Genomic DNA, 18,525 nt, shown 5'->3' on the forward strand with positions numbered 1-18,525 from the left:
ACGACTCTATGTCTTGGGTAGCAATTACTTGACGGTCCTTGAATGATTATAATAAGCAAATTGATCGATTAAGCCTGAAATAATAAACTAAGAAAACACAAGTTAAAATGGGTATGTCATCATCAATTAAGAGAACCCAACAGTAACGACTACCCAAGACACCCCATAGTGATCGACTCAAAGTTGTAAGGGCCAAGATGCGGCTTTAGGACGTCTCCCAAGCCTTTGCGGTAGCTCCAAACAACTCCTACCTGGGTTCATTTTAATTAGACACCCTATGTTTATTTTGTTTATTGGTTTTAGGTTCCGAAATAGTCGCTCTGATACCACTTTGTAATACCCCCACATACCAAGGTGCCTTACCAAGGACCACCCCAGCATATAAAGGTGCTACCATCTCGATTACCCGAGGCAAGTATATCAATAGGGACCATCAAAGAACAATTATTAAAGTATAAAGTTAACTTATTACATGTCTCAAAACCCAAAACCAAAGTGCAAAGCAATATAGATGGGATACAACTCAAAAAGTATCAAAAGACTCATGACAGGGGAAGCTAAGACTCTAGGTGATGACACTCCCATCCTCGATCCCGCATCTAGCATAAGCTAATCACCTGGAAATATCTTCTCACCATCCCCGAATGGATCACCACAGTTTTATAAAACAATAAACGGGGTCAGTTCACTGAATAATCGAAATAAGAAATCACAAATACAACCAATACAATCTAATTCAATTGTAGAACCATCCTCCAAACTCCATTAGTTACCAGTAACCGACTACGCACCTAAGTGTGTAGCCTTACCAGGTTACCTATCGCAACAGGTAACCCTCACCGCCAATGGGGGACCGCAGCCTTGCCCACCTAAGCCCCGCTCATCGCAACGAGCGAATAACCCAAGTCCATTAATGTGCACATCCTCCTTATGACAGGAACCACAAGGGGCGAATCAAGGGCGTGAAGCCATTCCCGATGATGACTCCGTGAAAAAATGAGCTCAATAATTTCCTTATAAAGATAACATGATTAACCTTAAATCAGTTTCTAAGTTAGTCATAGATGAGAAATTACTGAACAAGGTTTACTTGATATCATCCAATTACTAGAATGGACTAAGGATCCAAAATCCCTAGAGTGTCCATCCAATTCCAGACTTAAATGATTGTCATGAGACTCATGATAGTCTAAACCTTATCTTAAGATGAGATTGTCTTGAGCGTAATGTAGATAAACCCTCACCCTCAACTACAAAACACCAAAACGCCAAGATAAGAGGGGTTAGTTCCATGGCTCCTCATTACTTTAAATATTATTGCAACAAAACCGAATTAGCCATGTTTCATGACATCCTCATATATCATTCGTTTGCAAAACATTCTTTGTTTAAGGAAGCAAACACAATACATATGACCATATAACAAAGCATACCTCAATAGTCTTACTCTAAATTTTTTTTATTGTTAACACATCAAGGTGACAACTCCAAAATAGACCATCCAAAGGATAGTAAGTGGAGATTCTTCACAAAATAAAGCGTGTGTTTCAAGAATTCAAGCAGATTCAACTCTCTGAGGTTATATGGTAGTCCAGTAATAATTTCTTCAGCTAATCCTTGTCTACCATAAGCTATAAATTCCAACATAAAAAAAATTATCCATTTTTCTGAGAAATTATACATTCGTACTACCCTTGAATTAGACTGATCGAGTACTACTAGCAATAAGCAACTATTTTTGACATTTAGACAAAGAATACTTAACCAACATAAATCAAACGCGAAATCGTGGAGACAACATATGTGACGAGAGTCGCAATAAGACAGATCTATCACCAAACATTTAAAAATGTTTGTTTTCTTCGGAAATGTCTTGAGCATAACAACCCACAAAGTGTTGACTGATTCCACCCGTATGGACAGAAGTGAGCATCATAATAATCTAGTGGATTGAACAAAGATACATCATAGTTATACCAAAATTTGAGCAAGTTTGGAGCATTAATTCAATTGAAGCTCTCGCCAATTCTAGGCCTTCTATAATGAAAAACGTATTCAATGTAATGCTTGAGATCTTTATGCATAGCAACATGAAATGAGCACAAAACTTTGCAAAACTACAAGTCCAGACATCATCTAACAAACTATATTAATATTAATATCGGCAAAAACAATTTACGCCTTTGTGAAGTTCCTCAACACACCCCCATATAGTTTTCATGGCCACAAGGAATACTCACAAAGGTCATGATGAAAATTTTTTTTGAAGTGGGGATGCTTTGATGTAGCCTTGCATTGTTCCACTTGTCTTAACTTTTCTCGTCCGAGGAATAAAAATATTTCCAAGGCCGCCTTTACTAATATTTAAGGTTATCAAGGGACGGAACGCGACGATTCTATAAAGCATATCCACATTTACAATTTTAGCGACTAAAGTCGAAGATGCATTAGATATAAGCTCGACGTCCTCATAACATGAGATGTTCACCCTCTCACAATTTAAAGACTTTTAGTGATATTGGAAAAAAAAATAGAATAGTCCTAAAACCAATAGATGGGATAAGGGGCAAGGAAAAGGGGAACACTATATAAGTCAAATCACCACCTTACATAGAAGGGAAGATCTTGAGTCGGCCTAGACTTGGCATTACAACAAACCAAGTCCCATTATGGAGCAAAGGAGAAAAAACAAACAAGGGGACAATATGGAATCCCTACCAATTTAATTTACAGTAAAATCAATACGCCATTTCTTCACTAAAAGGTATCTTAGCTACACCCCCAATGAAATATGGTACACTCTATCCTATCAAAAGTATCCTACTTACCATCCATTTTTTTCTAATAAGAAACTTAACTTCAATTTCTATCACAAAATCTATGAAAAATTTCCAAGTGAAACTTGTCGTCTTTAGAAATCAGAAAATTATCAAAGTTTTATTGTAATAGAAAAGCGAAGATTCACGATAGGAAGTCCAAAAATAAGACACAACATAATGCTTTTATTTCAATTTATGCTATTTTTTCTATGTAACTCCTTAAATTCAAACAATTTCATTATATTTCTCAATATATGCCAAAAGGAATTTGAGTAACGAAATTGATTGAAAGGATTCGATACTATTTAGGTCCTCCAAACAAGAAGGTGTACTCTCTTTCCGGATGATGATGTAAGCTTGCATCTCCCAAATAATCAGCCTTGTAAGTATCCGGAATATCAGCGGCGAGTTGCATTGGCACCGTTTTTGGAATGTGAAACATGTTGTCTGAGTTAACAAATTTGATATTAGAAGCATAACATGTTCTTAAGAAATCATTAACGACAAAAGCTCCGGATCCCATTGGTGTATATTTATGCAAGTTGGGAGGACTGTAGACCTTCCCTCCTAATTGCACCACCTTTGCTCCATATTTTAGTGTTGGAAACAACTCTTTGGGCCAATAACCCATTGGTTCGTTTTTTCCACTCATGAAGTCCTCAACTAGCCACCAATTACCTGATTTCGAATCCTACAAGACATGATTAGTTAGTTTCTCTTAAAGACCAAAATGATAAATAGTTTAGTATTGATTTGAATCTGTTAGAGTTAGGAGAGTGTTATTACCTATTCATGACAAGTTAGCTCTCATTGAAAATTTGAAATATATGCCTATACATATCCGTACATATCTAATTTATACGATACTATCAAGTTTGTACATGGATCCGAACATTTTGGCCCAAGAAAGCTAGCGCTATAAAATATCTATCACATATCTAAATTTGAATCCAATAAGATTTGGTTTTGACTAGACCTACATTAAAAAGATATTTACCATACTAAACTCTAACATGAGACTATTTCAATATAACTGGTTTGGCATACATAATATGTTACTTCCTCCACTTATTTAAGATGTTTCAATTTCCTAAAATGACAAATTCACAAAATGTTCTACTTTCCTTATTAATCTATAATTTGTGGTTCTCACATTCTCTCCAACTTTCATCTTCCTCCCCATATTTTCCTCCCTTTAATATGTACCTCTCCAATGTAATGTGAAACATCTTAGAAAATTAGGAGTATGCTATTTTTATAGAACTAGCATAATAAATGGTGTTGACTACTAAAGTGTGAATAAGCTCATTTCTTATAAGAATATTATGATGGTATGTTTGGGATCAACAATTGGAAGTGAAATCCGTAATTGAGACATTTTAAACGTTTGAAAAACCTTAGAACTTGGAATTTGACTCAACTTCTTATCAATTCCATCCTAACTAAAATTTGGGGCACTCACGTATCTATCTTATAGTAGCCATCTCAATTCCATCACTATTAATTATATCTCCTAAAATAAAGTTTTTTTGGTGATACAAATTACGTCGCAATATTTTTCTTTATAATTCCAATTGCAAATATTTTCCCTCACAACATTTTCTTTTCTAATAGAAAAACATTTGGCAACCTCAATCCCAACTTGTCTCGCTTAACTCCAATTTCAGGGGTTTTCCAAACACTATTCAGAAATCGAAATTCAGAAATGAATTCCACGCGATCTCTTAATAAATTTATGGAACTTGATTTAGAATTGAATTAAAACATCTTAATTTCTATAATTGAATTCATGAAAATTAATCAATTCCGCGTTTTCAAACACTAGCCCAAAGAATTTGTAAATTATATTTGAGTACTTACCTTGAAGATGCTAAATACCATGGCGAATACTTTTTTTCCAGGATCAGATACAGGATGGGCAACTCCCCCCATAATCCTCTTTTGGTTTACATGCACATAGCCTGGGCAAAGTGCATTGTAGCATCCTGTCGTGTGCTTATCATCTACCTGGAGTTTAACAAAAGAACACCAATTAGCAAATGAATTAGAAGACCCATTATCATTCTATAGGTTTCAATTTGCACAAAATAAATAAATTTATTTTCTAATTTTTCATAGTGACAAAGCGTTAAATCTTACCGTCCATAAACTGTATGTTCGTGGTTCATGGTCCCCATACAATCCTGGATTGATCTGAAAAATACCAAAAAAATCTCATTTAACATTTATAGTTATAATTTATAAGACTGTGTTTTGGAACATGAATTAAAATCCTGTGAAATTGGTATTTCTGTTTTAACTATATATGTGCAACTAAGATGATTTCATGATGAGACATTAGACAAAATTAATTTCAAATGAGACTAAAAAAGGAGATAGATGTTAAATGACTCACAGTCCATCCGTATTCTACACTGCCGTACGGACCATCGACGCCAATTCCAATCCATAAAAAAACTTCACTTATCTGTTGAGGGTCTACCGTCAAATTATATACACTTAGTGATGTTTTTGCTCCGAAAAATTGTAGAAACACATTATTCTCCGGAGTTGTGATTGCTGCATACTGTTCGCATACAAAATTGCATGATCATAGTCAATAACAGAGCTTAGGATTTGTGCTTGTTAGCCGAAACTCAGCAGAAACATTAGAAAACAATGTTATTAGAATTAGTCGTAAGTTGTGTAAATTCATTTGGAGTGGCTACCCTATTAATTTAGCCTTTTCTTCGCCATTGATTATAGTAACTTACATTTTAAGAAAAATAGTTTTGAAAAATTGAGTTCCCAATAATATAAGCTAGCGATTCCACGATTTTGAGTGTTGGGCATGACATTACTAAAATTAGTAGACACAGAGACAATGTTCTAAATTGAGGATACATGTGCAAGGGACACGTCTTCAAAGCAATAACGCACTTCTAAATAGAAGAAAGTTTGACAAAAAAGACTTAAAAATTATTAAATATAAATACTAAGATGAGTTATATAACTCTCTTCCACTATGCTGGTTGTGCGAATCTCAGTAGTATAGCGCTCATATGAAAAGTATCAGACTAAGAAGTGTCGAGTACGGAATTTATACCTATATCCATGTCGTGTGTTGTTGGGAGTGGTACCGTCCTAAAAATGTGTAGTTGAAGGAAAATAGATAATTAAGCATACATTTTACCACTTAAAGGTGACATTGTTGTAAAATGTGATCATACTTACATGCGTACCGGCCGGAAGAGCTTCATTTGGAGTTCCAGGTTTAGGGTGTCTTTGATTTAGAAGAGCATTTCCTCTGAGTAAATCATCCTTTTGAACTCTTTTGAATGGGACTGTCCCATTAGGACATAACAAAACTTCATCTCTCAACCCAACTGTTAATCTTGTCTTCTTTCTAGATAGTGGTTCCGTTGATTTAGGTAGCGAGCTAGGTCTCATCTGTTCACAGGAGTAACATATTTTATTAGTCAAAACTTAAAACATAACAATTATGATTGAAAAGGAATAATGCAACACCCCATATTACTAAACTTAATTGATTTATTCCCACATGTAATAATATAATAATGTATTATGATATTATTATAATAATAATAATAATAATAATAATAATAATAATAATAACGAGTAAAGTATATTCTAAGGACTCAAAGTATACAATAATATAGTTTTAAGGAACCGAAGTATAAAAGTTAATCACCAAGGACCCGAAATATGGATGGCGTCAATTATTTAACAGAGTTAGGCAAAAGTACGAAAATAACCCTATTGCTCTATTCACACCAATTACCCACATAATCTCCACCACTTTTATCCTAAAAAAAACCCACCCCCTAGGCTTCCCTGTCGTTCTTCAATATTTTTCATCAGACCATTATACAATTCCAAATTTTGTGGGGCTTGCTTGTAGAATCTTCAAGGTATGTATACTGTATTGACTACTTGGTTTTTTTGTTCTTTAGTTATTGAATATTGATGATTGATCCTATAAATTTTACTTCTTGGTTTTTATGGAGTACGAAAGGCAATTGATTGTTGTGAATTGTCTATTATTATTGCAAATTAGCAATAATTTTACCAAAATTTTAGAATAAGACGGTCTTGAACACTGACATAATAGTTTGTTATTAATTTAAATGAATGATTTTTATATAAATTGACCGTCTCACACAAATATTACCGATTGTTTTATACTTTGTTTACGTTTGTACTAGTCGAGAACTAACATAATAGTTTATTATTGACTTAAATTGCATAAAGTTTCATTCTTTAAAGTTTATTACTGATTTTAAATTGCATAAAGTTTCATTCTTTGATCAATGTGTTGATTATTTTGTATATTTCATTAGATGTCAGCTTCAAAAGGTCGCATCGTGATACATCATGGAGGGATATGACAAATGACTCCTCATGTGTCCTATATTGGAGGTAAAGTCGACATCTTTGATAATATATCCGATAATCTGGACTACATATATGTTAGCAATTTGGTTGATAATTTAGATTATCCTAATGTTATCAAACTTCATTATCTTGATCCAAGAATGACTCTTGAGAGTGGTATCAGATTCTTAGGCAATAATAAGACCTTTGAAACTTTTGCTCGCTTTTTAGTCGAATATGGGGAGGTTCATGTATTCTGTGAGCATGACGAAAACGCATACTGGCCTCCATGATTCCATTTCATCCGCCATTGTAAGTATATTTTATTTAACATTTCTTCATCATTCTCTTTTATTGTTACTAATGTATAATGAAATAGATGATGCGGCCGAGGAGAGTGGCGTACTACATCGATCATGAAGGCCAACAAACCTTGCAATCCATGACCAATTACCAAGGTACTGTACCTGATATGTTTTCAGAAAGCTCAATTCAATCAAACAATTTGACAGCTTCTTTCGCGGGGTTAGATGGTAGAATGTGTATCACTAGCCAAAGATTGCAAGTAAGTTAATTTCTAGTCTCATTTCATGTTAAATGTGTGTAAATTTTACACTCACTAATTTATATGTTTTGTATATTTGTTCATTAGGATTTTGTTCGCAACCGGAGAAACCAGCATTAACATGGTACATGTATGTCAGTTTGTACCCAAATTTATGTGTTTTTGTGTTACATTAAGCTATATACATTGCATTCATTTTCATCAAGGTAAAAAAAATCTCTTACTCTTGTTAACAAATGTTACAGGTTAATCTTTGACAATTTTGGGGCACATCACAAAGTTGAAGTAAAACCAGAGAGGATAAAGAAAATATGGGACAAACAAGAGAAAGAAACTTGTTGATGCAAAAAGAGTTTTGATCTAAAGATACTAATGGTTCTCTTAACCATTGATGAAACTAGTAATGAAGAAAGACGTTGGAGTATTTGACTTTATTTATTTACTTTTTATTTTTATTTTTTAATTTAGTGGTTTGAAACAAGGGTACTGAATTGATGTAAGTTTGTTCTCGGGTCCTTAACGATTAGATTTTGATACTTTGAATCCTTAACGATTACCTTAAAATACTTTGATTCCTTAACGATTAACTTTTGTACTTCGGGTCCTTAAAGCTACATTATTGTATACTTTTGGGTCCTTAGAGTATACTTTACTCTAATAACAACAACAGTAGTACTAGTAATCATCTAAAATTTACTAAAAATAAAGACGTGTTAGAGAGAGAAAGTTTTCTTCTTAAGCAATCTACTTTTCTGTTACATTAGATCGTCGTCTTCTTTGATCCTTTTCTTTCTTGCTTACAAACATGGCTATAGCACCTGGCAAGCTACTATTGGCTAATGGATGAGCTATTACGGATGTTATGATGGAACTAGATATGGAGAAGACCGAGGTTTTAAGAACACATGTTACTATTAACTCTTTAATTTTTTCGGATGTTCATAATTCACCGCTAAATTTGCGATCTACTCATAATCTGATATTTCACATAATGTTAACCCTAAAAGTAATAATAGAATTAGAGATAAATCGACTACTATTGCCATGCTTGAATCTGATATGGTTTATATTTCCAATATTGTGATTGATCCTGTTGATGTGACCACTATTTCACATAATGTTGTTAATCCTACTAGTTTGCAATTGGCTAATTCTGTCGGACCTCAACCGCGGAACAAAGTTGCTAAATCGCAGGAGGGCATCAACTTGTTCTTTTGTGAGAAATTTGCTAATGCAAAGGTTGATACATGTCCTTTATATGCGATTATTATTATATTTTGGCACACATTTCAGCGCATTTTATATGCTATTTCATTGCTATATTCCCCGCGTTTGCTACTTTGGGTACATGTTTTGGCTTTGACAGGTTATTTGCACAAATGTAAAAATGTAAGCCAAATCCTATCGACAAAGGTGAGATGAGCTCCCGTTCCTAGTCTTGATGTAAATGGAGCATGGAAATCATTCGTTTGGAGTCTGTAGTGAAGTAAGAAAGATTATCGAGCAAAAGAAGAGCTTCACATTACTAGTGCCTACTTTAAAGAGCTATAACTCGAGTTCTACAAATGATAATCAAGTGATTTAAATTGAAGGTGAAAGCTTATCCTTTAGCTTTCCAACACCACCAAAAACTTTTGATATGACTAAGTAACGAAGAAATGATGGCCTTTTGAAGTTCAGTGCGCGTTGCAGGAATAAATGCGCGATGAAAAGTCGATCGACTAGTCCTTTTAGTCTATCGACTAAATTCATCTCGACATCTTTGATTTATCGATCGACTGGCTCACTTGAGCGATCGACTAAAGCTTGTTATCAGACGGTTTTATTGTCATTGTTGTTATTGTTATCAATCATATCATGCGTAACTAAATTATTTGTTAGGATGACTATTGGTTATTAATCGGGTTATTGGATTAGTCAATTTTGATAGTCTTTATTGTTAATTGTAACATTTAATTTGCGAGTTATTGATTAAAGGCCATAATTGATTATTTGAATTGGTAAATAATCTCGACCTAAGATCGAGAGCTTGGTGAGGATTAGAGACCCGTTGCAAACATTAAAGTGCCCTATATTACCACTATTCTTATATGAATTCTCTTCCCAAATTTGGACTAATGCTTATGGTCTAGTGCTACTCTAAGTATACTTGCAAGTAAAATTGGTAGGCCTCTTTTTGCCGATCTCACCACTACTTATAAGGAAAAGTTGTATTTTGCCTAAGTAATGGCTGAGGTTGATATATCACAAAAGCTACCAGATGAAATTATCCTTACTACACCCTATCATGACCTTATTTCCCAAAAGGTAAGCTATGTATGGATGCCTTACTATTGTGAGGGGTTTAGAGAGCTGGGGCACACTAAGGATTTATATAGGTTGAATAGGACTAACAATAAACAGAAACCAACGTAGGTTTATCAACCTATTGTCAAGACACCTAATACTGCTTCTTTACCAGCTATTGAGACCTCAGAATCCTCTAAGATAGACCCAACTTTCTCTTGGAAAGGATATGCAGGATAAAACCAATAAGACTAAGGTAAGCTCAGAATGCTTACAGCCAGGATCAACCCCCTCCCACCACGTCTCTAACTTGCATCCTCCTAGGACTAAAGATGATTTAGAATGCCAGCTGACAATAAGAAGCTAGTACATGGGTGGAGTGCATTATAAGAGTAAAATGGTGTGAGGACACACTGGCAACTACAAATAAATGTGATATCCTCTAGCAGAATTCAGTGGGATAGAGGTTCGCTTAGTTGGTGCTGATATGGTTATTTCTAACGAGGTCCCCCTGATCGTCTAACCTTCTCTTTATAAAAATCCCCGCCTGAAACATTACGGGATTTAATGATCTAGTAAAGCGCTAGGAATTTCTTGACTACCAATAAAATTGATATTTTTGGCTTATTGGAAACTCGCGTGAAGGAGCATAATGCTAATACAATCATTCAAAAATGTACTAAATATAACATCATTAGTAACTACTAACTACCATTACCATTATAATGGAAGAATTTAGAGTTTTTTGGAACCCTGGGACTGTCACACCCTTTTGGATATCTGCTTCCGATCTGAGATTTCTGCTGATAAGGAGGTGGATTTTGGTTTAATTGATGGGCATGACAAGCCCATGCTTCCTGCAGATTTGTTGCTTTATTCTTGGGATAAGGGGCGTGATGTGTGCGTTAATCTGACTTCGTGCCAGACGTGTGGTGCTCGATGCGTCTCAGCGCAAATCTGCCAAGTATCAGGGCTTATGCACAACGATGAGTTATAATTTCTTACCTTTCTCCTTCTCGTCACTTTAATAATAATAATAATAATAATAATAATAATAATAATAATAATAATAATAATAATAATAATAATTGTTGGGCCCAGAATTATCCTGCCTGACCTGACAGAGGCTAGGCAATGATCAAAGCCAAGACTCAAGCAAAGAATACCTAAAATCGGGCATTAAGAGCATATGGACAGGCACCAAGCAGGGGAAAAATACAAGACATGCAATTACTAACCCTAGCCTGAAAGGAGACCACATCAGACACAAGAAAAACGTTGTACAAGCTAAGCAGGCAACAATCAGGCTATTTAAGTATAGTCCCTACAAACAAGGAAGACTAATTCAAAAGGAGAAGATAAAGGAAAGAGTCAAAGACAACGGCTGAAATGCTGTTGAGGTTAATCAACTACCTCCGGGTAAATAGGCCATTTAAGTATAGTCTCACGCCGGCCCCTTTACGCCGTCGGTAGTGGGATCATCGGTGTAGGATTGTTTAGGGTTTGTGCGGTGTTGGTTTCGCGTGAAATTAGGGCTGACTATCGCATGCTTTTCCGTCGTCCTGCCGCCGTAGGCTGCCAACCACCACTTCACGACGACCTTTAGACCTCACGTCGCCGGTCAGGGGTGGTTCTTGTTGGTGGTTTCTGTGGTTGTTCGCGTTTGATGGAGTTGTGCGAGTGTGGCGGCCGTTATTTCTGGGATTCTAGCCGCCTGCCTGCGGTTGGTGTTCCACAACACCACCACCCTTTGGCCATCAGACCTCTAGTCGCCAGTCATTGCTGTGGTGGCTGACGGCGCTGCCCTTGGGTACTTCCACTAGTGAGTTTCTCATTTGTTTTTTAAAATTTGTTGCTTTTCTCGTTGTAAGGGTTTTCTTTGCTGCGGTGGTCCGGTGCTCCTGATCCTGTGTGCGTGTGGGTTCAGGCTGTAGTGGGTGTTGCGGATTGCTATGTGGAGTTCGGGTTGTATGGTAGTGTGGGTTGTTTGTCAACCACCACCGGAGTGGGTGGTGTGTTGGTGGTCATCTAGGCTGTCTTCCACGCCACTGGGTTGCTGTCCTTTTTTCGAGCCTCGAGCTGCTTGTGCATGGGCCTGTGTAGTGGTTTTCGTCCGGGTGGTTTGCTTGGTGGCTATATCATTTACCGTGCAGGTAGAAGGAAGGGTTTTGTTTTATTTCTTCTTTCATGCCTGATCTTGTGCGGTTTCATTGTTCTTTTTCGAGTCGACATGCGTGTCCGGATGGTTTTGGTAAGGGCCTTACTAAGGCCGCATGGCAGAAGCATTTTCAGAACCGATATTGTCATGATGGTGCGTTGGGACTTACGCGTCAAACTCTTACTGATAGTCTGACTGTTTTTTCTAATGCCGAGAGTACTTTGAGACAGATGGGGCTCTGGTTGTGTGGGGTGTGCTTTAAAACCCGTACCTTTCGCGCTAGATGTCGGAATATTCGGGGTGATATTGTGGTGCCTCCGGAGTGTGTTGACGGCCTCTATAGTTTTGTCATTCAGGGTATCCCTAGACCTCCGGCTTCGTCTCCATCGGTTATTTCGTCTGATGATGGGGTTGAGCTTGTTCAGTGGTCTATATCTTCGCTTGATCGTTTGTTATCTTTGGGCCTTCGCACCGTGAAATCTATACATCCTAAGTGTCGGCTTGGGTTTGCTCGGGCTTTGAAGGGGGTCTTGGATGATGTGGATGGTTCTCCTGGTGACCTCTCCTGTTGGATTCGTTTGCTTGTGTTGCCTCTTTGTTTGCTTAGGACCTTCGCTCCTCGGAGTAATCTTGAGTATAGGACCGTTATTAGGCGCCAACGTCAGGAGGAGAGTATTACCAGGGCTATCCTCGCTTGGGGGGGGGGGGGGGGGTGGTTTTCAGCTGTTGCAGGAGTGTTTGGATGAGCGTCCTTCTTCGTTTCATGTGGAGGAGGATCTTGATTTGAGTGAGCTTAATCTCCGTCAATGTCGGCGGAAGATTTGTGATGGTCACTATACTACAGCTGTTCGGGTGCTTTCTTCCTCTGGGGTCGCCCCCTACTCCGATGCCACTCTTGTGGCCTTGCGAGAGAAGCATCCTATCGCCCCACCTCCTTCATTGCCTCCTTTGTTTGGGGATCATCATCCTCTGGTTCCCTCTTCGACAGTGGTTTTGGATATGATTCGGAGCGTCCCACGTGGCACTTCTTGTGGGAGGGATGGGTTTCGTGCCCAACACTTTATGGACTGTTTGAGTGGCGCTGCTGTGGCTATTTCTGATGATTTGATCACTTCTATTACTAGGGTGGTTAATCTTTTTCTTGAGGGCTGATGTCCTTTAGCTGTGGGTGAGTACATTGCCAGCGCCCCGCTTACGCCGCTTGTTAAACCGGGTGGTGATGTTCGTCCTATTGCTGTTGGCACTTTCTGGAGACGGCTTATCTCTAAGGTTGGTGCTTTTTTGGTTGGTCCTTCTTTGTCTTCTTATTTTGCTGGTCTTCAGTTTGGGGTGGGTGTGTCCGGTGGAGGAGGGGCTATCTTGCATGCCTTGAATCGGCTCATTGAGGCCCGTGGTGCTGAGGTGGGACTTTCTATGTTGCTGGTTGATTTCCAGAATGCTTTCAACCTTGTTGATCGTGCGACCATGCTTCAGGAAGTCCGCCGTCGTTGCCCGGTTCTTTCCCGTTGGGTGGAGTTTTGTTACTCCATCCCCGCCCGTCTTTTTTATGGGGAGCATTGCTTGTGGTCGTGTCAGGGTGTCCAGCAGGGTGATCCTTTGGGTCCTTTTCTTTTCGCTTTGGTTTTGCATCCCTTAGTGTGCAAAATCCGGGACTCTTTTGACCTTACTATGCAGGCGTGGTACTTGGATGATGGCACCATTGTTGGGGATACTTTGGAGGTGGGTAGGGTTTTGGATTTGATCATAGAAGATGACCCTCGTTTTGGACTGCATCTTAATGTCCCCAAGACTGAGGTCTTTTGGCCTGTTGAGGATCCTCAGAGTCGGCTTCCCGGGGTTTTCCCCCCTTCTATTGCTCGGCCCTTTCATGGTGTCTCTGTTTTGGGTGGATCTGTCAGTACTTGTCCTATTTTTGGCAGTGAGATTGTGGCGAAGAGAGTGACTAAGACCATTGAGCTTATGGACTTAGTCGCAAGGATTGAGGACCCGCAATGTGAGTTGCTTCTGCTTAGAGCTTGTACTGGTATTTCTAAGCTCTATTTCTCACTTCGTACTTGCTCCCCCCGTATTTTTGGTTCGGTTCATCTCCCTTTCGATGTTGCCCTTCGTTCCAGCTTGGAACGTATTGTCACCGCGTCCGGACCTGGTTTTGGGGATTGGCAGTGGCGCCTTGCTACATTCCCTTTTCATCTTGGTGGTCTTGGTGTTTATGCGGCGGGAGATGTTTTACACTATGCTTTTCTTGCATTCCGTTTGCAGTCTGCTGATTTGCAGGCTAAACTCCTACGACTTTCCGGTATTGTAGATTCTGGTCCTACTTTTGACGATGCCGTGCGGGTGTTTACTGAGACTACAGGTTCTGCTATTTTACGTGACCCTAGTGAAATTGCTGCCCCCAAACTTATGAAGAAATTGGCAGACATATATTTCGCGACGGTTGCTGCTACTTCAGGATCTGTTTTCTCTTTGACACCGCGTCAGCTTGCGTTGTGGAAGTCTCAACGGGGTGCCCACTCCTCTGATTGGTTGTGTGCAGTTCCTATCTCTGGGTTGGGTCAGACTATGAACGGGAGGACTTACCGTAGTGTGCTTGGATATGACTGGGTGTTCCGTTATTCACGGTATATAGGCCTTGTCCTGCTTGCTCTCGGGTTTTTGCTGATGATGTTTACGGGGACCACGCTGTTTCTTGTACTGGTACTGTGGGTGTTAAGCATCGGCACAACCTCGTTCGTGACACCTTATTCGACATCTGCTATAGGTCTGGTATTTCTACGGGTAAAGAAGTTGATATCGGTTTTGTTGGCGGACATGGTGGCTCTCTTCGTCATGCGGATTTGCTGCTTTATTCCTGGGACAGAGGGCGTGATGTGTGCGTCGATTTGACAGGGTCTTCTCCCTTGATTCAGACTGGGATGATGGATTTTGTGCCCGGCCGGGTTGTCGCTGATGCTGCTCAGCGTAAGTGTGCTAAGTATGGGGATTTATGCGCGGCAGCTGGTTATGGTTTCCTTCCCTTCTCTTTCTCTTCGCTTGGGGAGCTGGGTTCGGATGCGGTTGCCTTGCTCAAGCGGATCCAGAAATTCTCGGTATCTCAGGATGCGGGGGCTCGGGTGGCTGCTTATATTTTTACTAGACTTAGCTTTGCTGTTGCTAAAGGAGTGAGGGCCTAGATTGTGTATGGGCTCCCCACCAATTTCATGTAAACTTTTATTTTTCTATCTATAATAATAATAATAATAATAATAATAATAATAATAATAATAATAATAATAATAATAATAATAATAATAATAATAATAATAATAATAATAATGTGGCATTTGGTGAGCTAAGTAAAGAGGCCTTAATTGAGCCTAATGTATGATGTGAGCCCTTATTGAGCCAATTTTTTTCATTGAAAGACAATATCTAAGGTAAAGTAATGTGAAATTCATATGCATTGAAAATTCGACATGAGAAAGGAAATACTATGTACGAGTTGAAATTTTGACATTCACACTATGACCTGAGATTCATAGTGTGCAAATAATGAAAGTATGACCCGAAATTCATAGTGTTAACATATACTGAACTATGACCTGAATTTCTTAATGTTTACAGATGTTAAAACCGTGGTTTGAAGTTCACAGTATTTGCAAATTGCAATTCACATTTTTCATACGGTGAGATATATTTTGAGTATTAAAACAAGAATAAACTCGTGGTTTATTCATGGATGTCAAAAGCCCATAAAACAATGGCATATGAGATTTATTAAGTATGAACCATGCATTCGAAAGTTTAAGTTGAACGTATGTCTTATTACAAATTGACTGCTCATATTGATGATGCAATATACTTTTCATTTCACTCATATAATGTATCTTGAAAACACAATTTAGTGAAAAATTGATTTAAACACTTTATGAGTGATATCTTGTCTCCATGTGAAATTATGATTTTATTAGAGGAAATTATGCCACCAGTAGTGATAAAATACAAGGACGTAATGTGTGTTTTTTTTTTAAAACAGTAATATTCCCTTCAGAAGTGGATATTTATTTGACTCTTGAAATAAAAGTGATAATGTCACCAACATATGATATATTGTGAATTAAATGTTTGAACAGTACAACTAATTTGAAAGTTGTTGAATATTTTATCAACATCGAACGGAATAATAATTGATTCGTACGTTGAATTTTGATCAACTTACATGCATGATCATGCTATATAGCACATTAAAACGTTGTGATAAGCATGCGTATGTCATCATTGTATATGTTGACGGCTATAATTTATATTCCCTATTAGAATATTTAAAAGTTCTACATATATGGGACACCTATTGTGTCCTATATCACATTACTTATCTGGCCGATATAAAATTTTCATTTGAGATTATTTGATACAAGTATTGCTATTTAGAAGATTAGCATGGGAAATATAGTCAACTAAAAAGGTGTCGTGTGATACATGATATTTTTGAAACACGAATGATGTATATGAAAGATTGCCATAGATTGTGGGCAACTGAGAAAGTTGACATGAAATGATTCAGATGTGACAAACTAAGGTCATCCGGGTTCTACTATTCCCGTTTTGATAAACCTTGAGTGGAATTCTCTCGTATAGAAATTTTAGTAAAGGCAAGACACTACATTGAGATTGAGCATATATGATGTTGGAGATCTAAACAATACTCGATATTGAATAAAGAACTTAAATGTTCATGTATGGATTGTCGCTCTTTTGAGTGGCTTGTAGCTACATAAATATTTTTCTGAGTAGTTTTCGTGATTAAAAAATACATTTTGATTTTTATATGAAATCATTGATCTCTCGAATTGGGCAGTGTAATTCGGAACATTAAAATCCAACTGCACCATATACTCCCCGAAATAATTTGTTATTATACAAAAATGTCCATGTAAAGTCTCATTGATGATATGAACAATTGAAGTCTAAGGTGGTAGTGATAAATTTTGGACTATGCATTGATTATAGTATTTACCACCTTAAGGGGGAAAAGTGAGTTAAAAGATGGTAAAAACAAATATGATCCCATATTAAACCAAAAGTTCAGAGAATTTTATACATTAAATTCATTGAGTAGAGGTTTTTGAATTTTATATAACCATATGTTTTACCAAAATTGTGAAGTGTAATATATAAAAGCAAGATAGACGAATCCAATGATTAAAATGAAATAGCAAGATGAAGCAGTTGGTATGAATTCGCTATATTTGAAGTGTCCCTGAAGTGACATTATAACAACCCGACCCGCCACCGTCGTAACACAACCCCAATAAGATGGGATGTGCACCTTTTTAGGCCTGTTATTTTTCCTCACTTAAGCCCAAAAGTACAAGGCCTTGTTACTAGGTGGTGGGTGGAATCCCTTATAAACATATCACAAACTCCATATTTTCCCGATGTGGGACAACTTTACTCTCAACTCTTTGGGTGTTACAAACTCCCCCACTTAAATAACACAACGTCCCCGTTGTGCCCGGAGGCTGACCACAGCCAAGCCCAGAATCCTCCCCCGCTAGGTGGGTGACCCGGGTACTCCCGACCACAGGCTCACCACATGGTCGTAGGGTTGCTCTGATACCATTTATAACAACCCGACTCGCCACCATCGTAACACAACCCCAATAAGATGGGATGTGCACCTTTTTGGGCCTGTTAATTGTCCTCACTTAAGCCCAAAAGCACAAGGCCTTATTACTAAGTAGTGGGTGGAATCCCTTATAAACATATCACAATCTCCATATTTTTTCGATGTGGGACAACTTTACTCTCAACTCTTGGGGTGTTACAGACATGGATATCTGAATAATAATAGATGGCCTGAATGAATATAATGGTACCACATACTTATTCAGATTCAGATATCATTGAACAGTACTGATATTATCAAGAGATGATGTAATTATATCGATATATTTATGGAACTGATTTAAATGTGCGCGCGATATTTTATGGACTCTGTAAATGGGGATCTTAAATTTAAGTCTATTGTGATTGTCGACACATAATCAATGATTATGAATGAGGTCATGGACCTGAAGTCCATCCATTGACATAAAGTCTATCTATACAGTTTGTATTATTGAGTCATCATCATGTGCATTAAGAGATTAAGTTCATCACTTGCATCTTAGTTTTAATATATATACATTATTGCATTGTTTTAGAATGTTGTTTAGAATTAGTTACATATCATATGCATGCACATGATTAATTATAGGGTAAATTGATATCTTATACCTTACATAACAACACTTTTCATATCATATGCCTAACATAATTTTTTTAAACTTATACCAGAGATA

The 18,525-nt window shown here is 37.7% G+C and overlaps 1 protein-coding gene across 1 annotated transcript; it reads right to left on the minus strand.

Annotated features, from left to right (window-relative positions):
- Positions 1 to 3,057: 3,057 nt before the first annotated feature.
- On the minus strand, positions 3,058 to 6,248 carry LOC141620679 (protein neprosin-like). The gene is made up of 5 exons (XM_074437487.1): positions 6,033 to 6,248; positions 5,215 to 5,385; positions 4,959 to 5,012; positions 4,680 to 4,826; positions 3,058 to 3,510 (listed from the first exon to the last, which is right to left on the minus strand). The coding sequence occupies exons 1-5, from the start codon at positions 6,246 to 6,248 to the stop codon at positions 3,121 to 3,123; spliced, it is 978 nt and encodes a 325-aa protein (XP_074293588.1). The 3' UTR covers positions 3,058 to 3,120.
- Positions 6,249 to 18,525: the final 12,277 nt, after the last annotated feature.

The sequence above is a fragment of the Silene latifolia genome, chromosome X, assembly GCF_048544455.1.
Source record: "Silene latifolia isolate original U9 population chromosome X, ASM4854445v1, whole genome shotgun sequence".
Classification (NCBI taxonomy): domain Eukaryota; kingdom Viridiplantae; phylum Streptophyta; class Magnoliopsida; order Caryophyllales; family Caryophyllaceae; genus Silene; species Silene latifolia.

Bases quoted from the DNA above. Each gene is read 5' to 3' on its own strand.
- LOC141620679 (XM_074437487.1), bottom strand. From the start codon at position 6,248: ATGAGACCTAGCTCGCTACCTAAATCAACGGAACCACTATCTAGAAAG. The intron at 5,386-6,032 runs GTAAGTATGATC...GTATGCGAACAG, and splicing joins CTCTTCCGGCCGGTACGCAT to TATGCAGCAATCACAACTCC. The intron at 4,827-4,958 runs GTAAGATTTAAC...GTTAAACTCCAG, and splicing joins GAACATACAGTTTATGGACG to GTAGATGATAAGCACACGAC.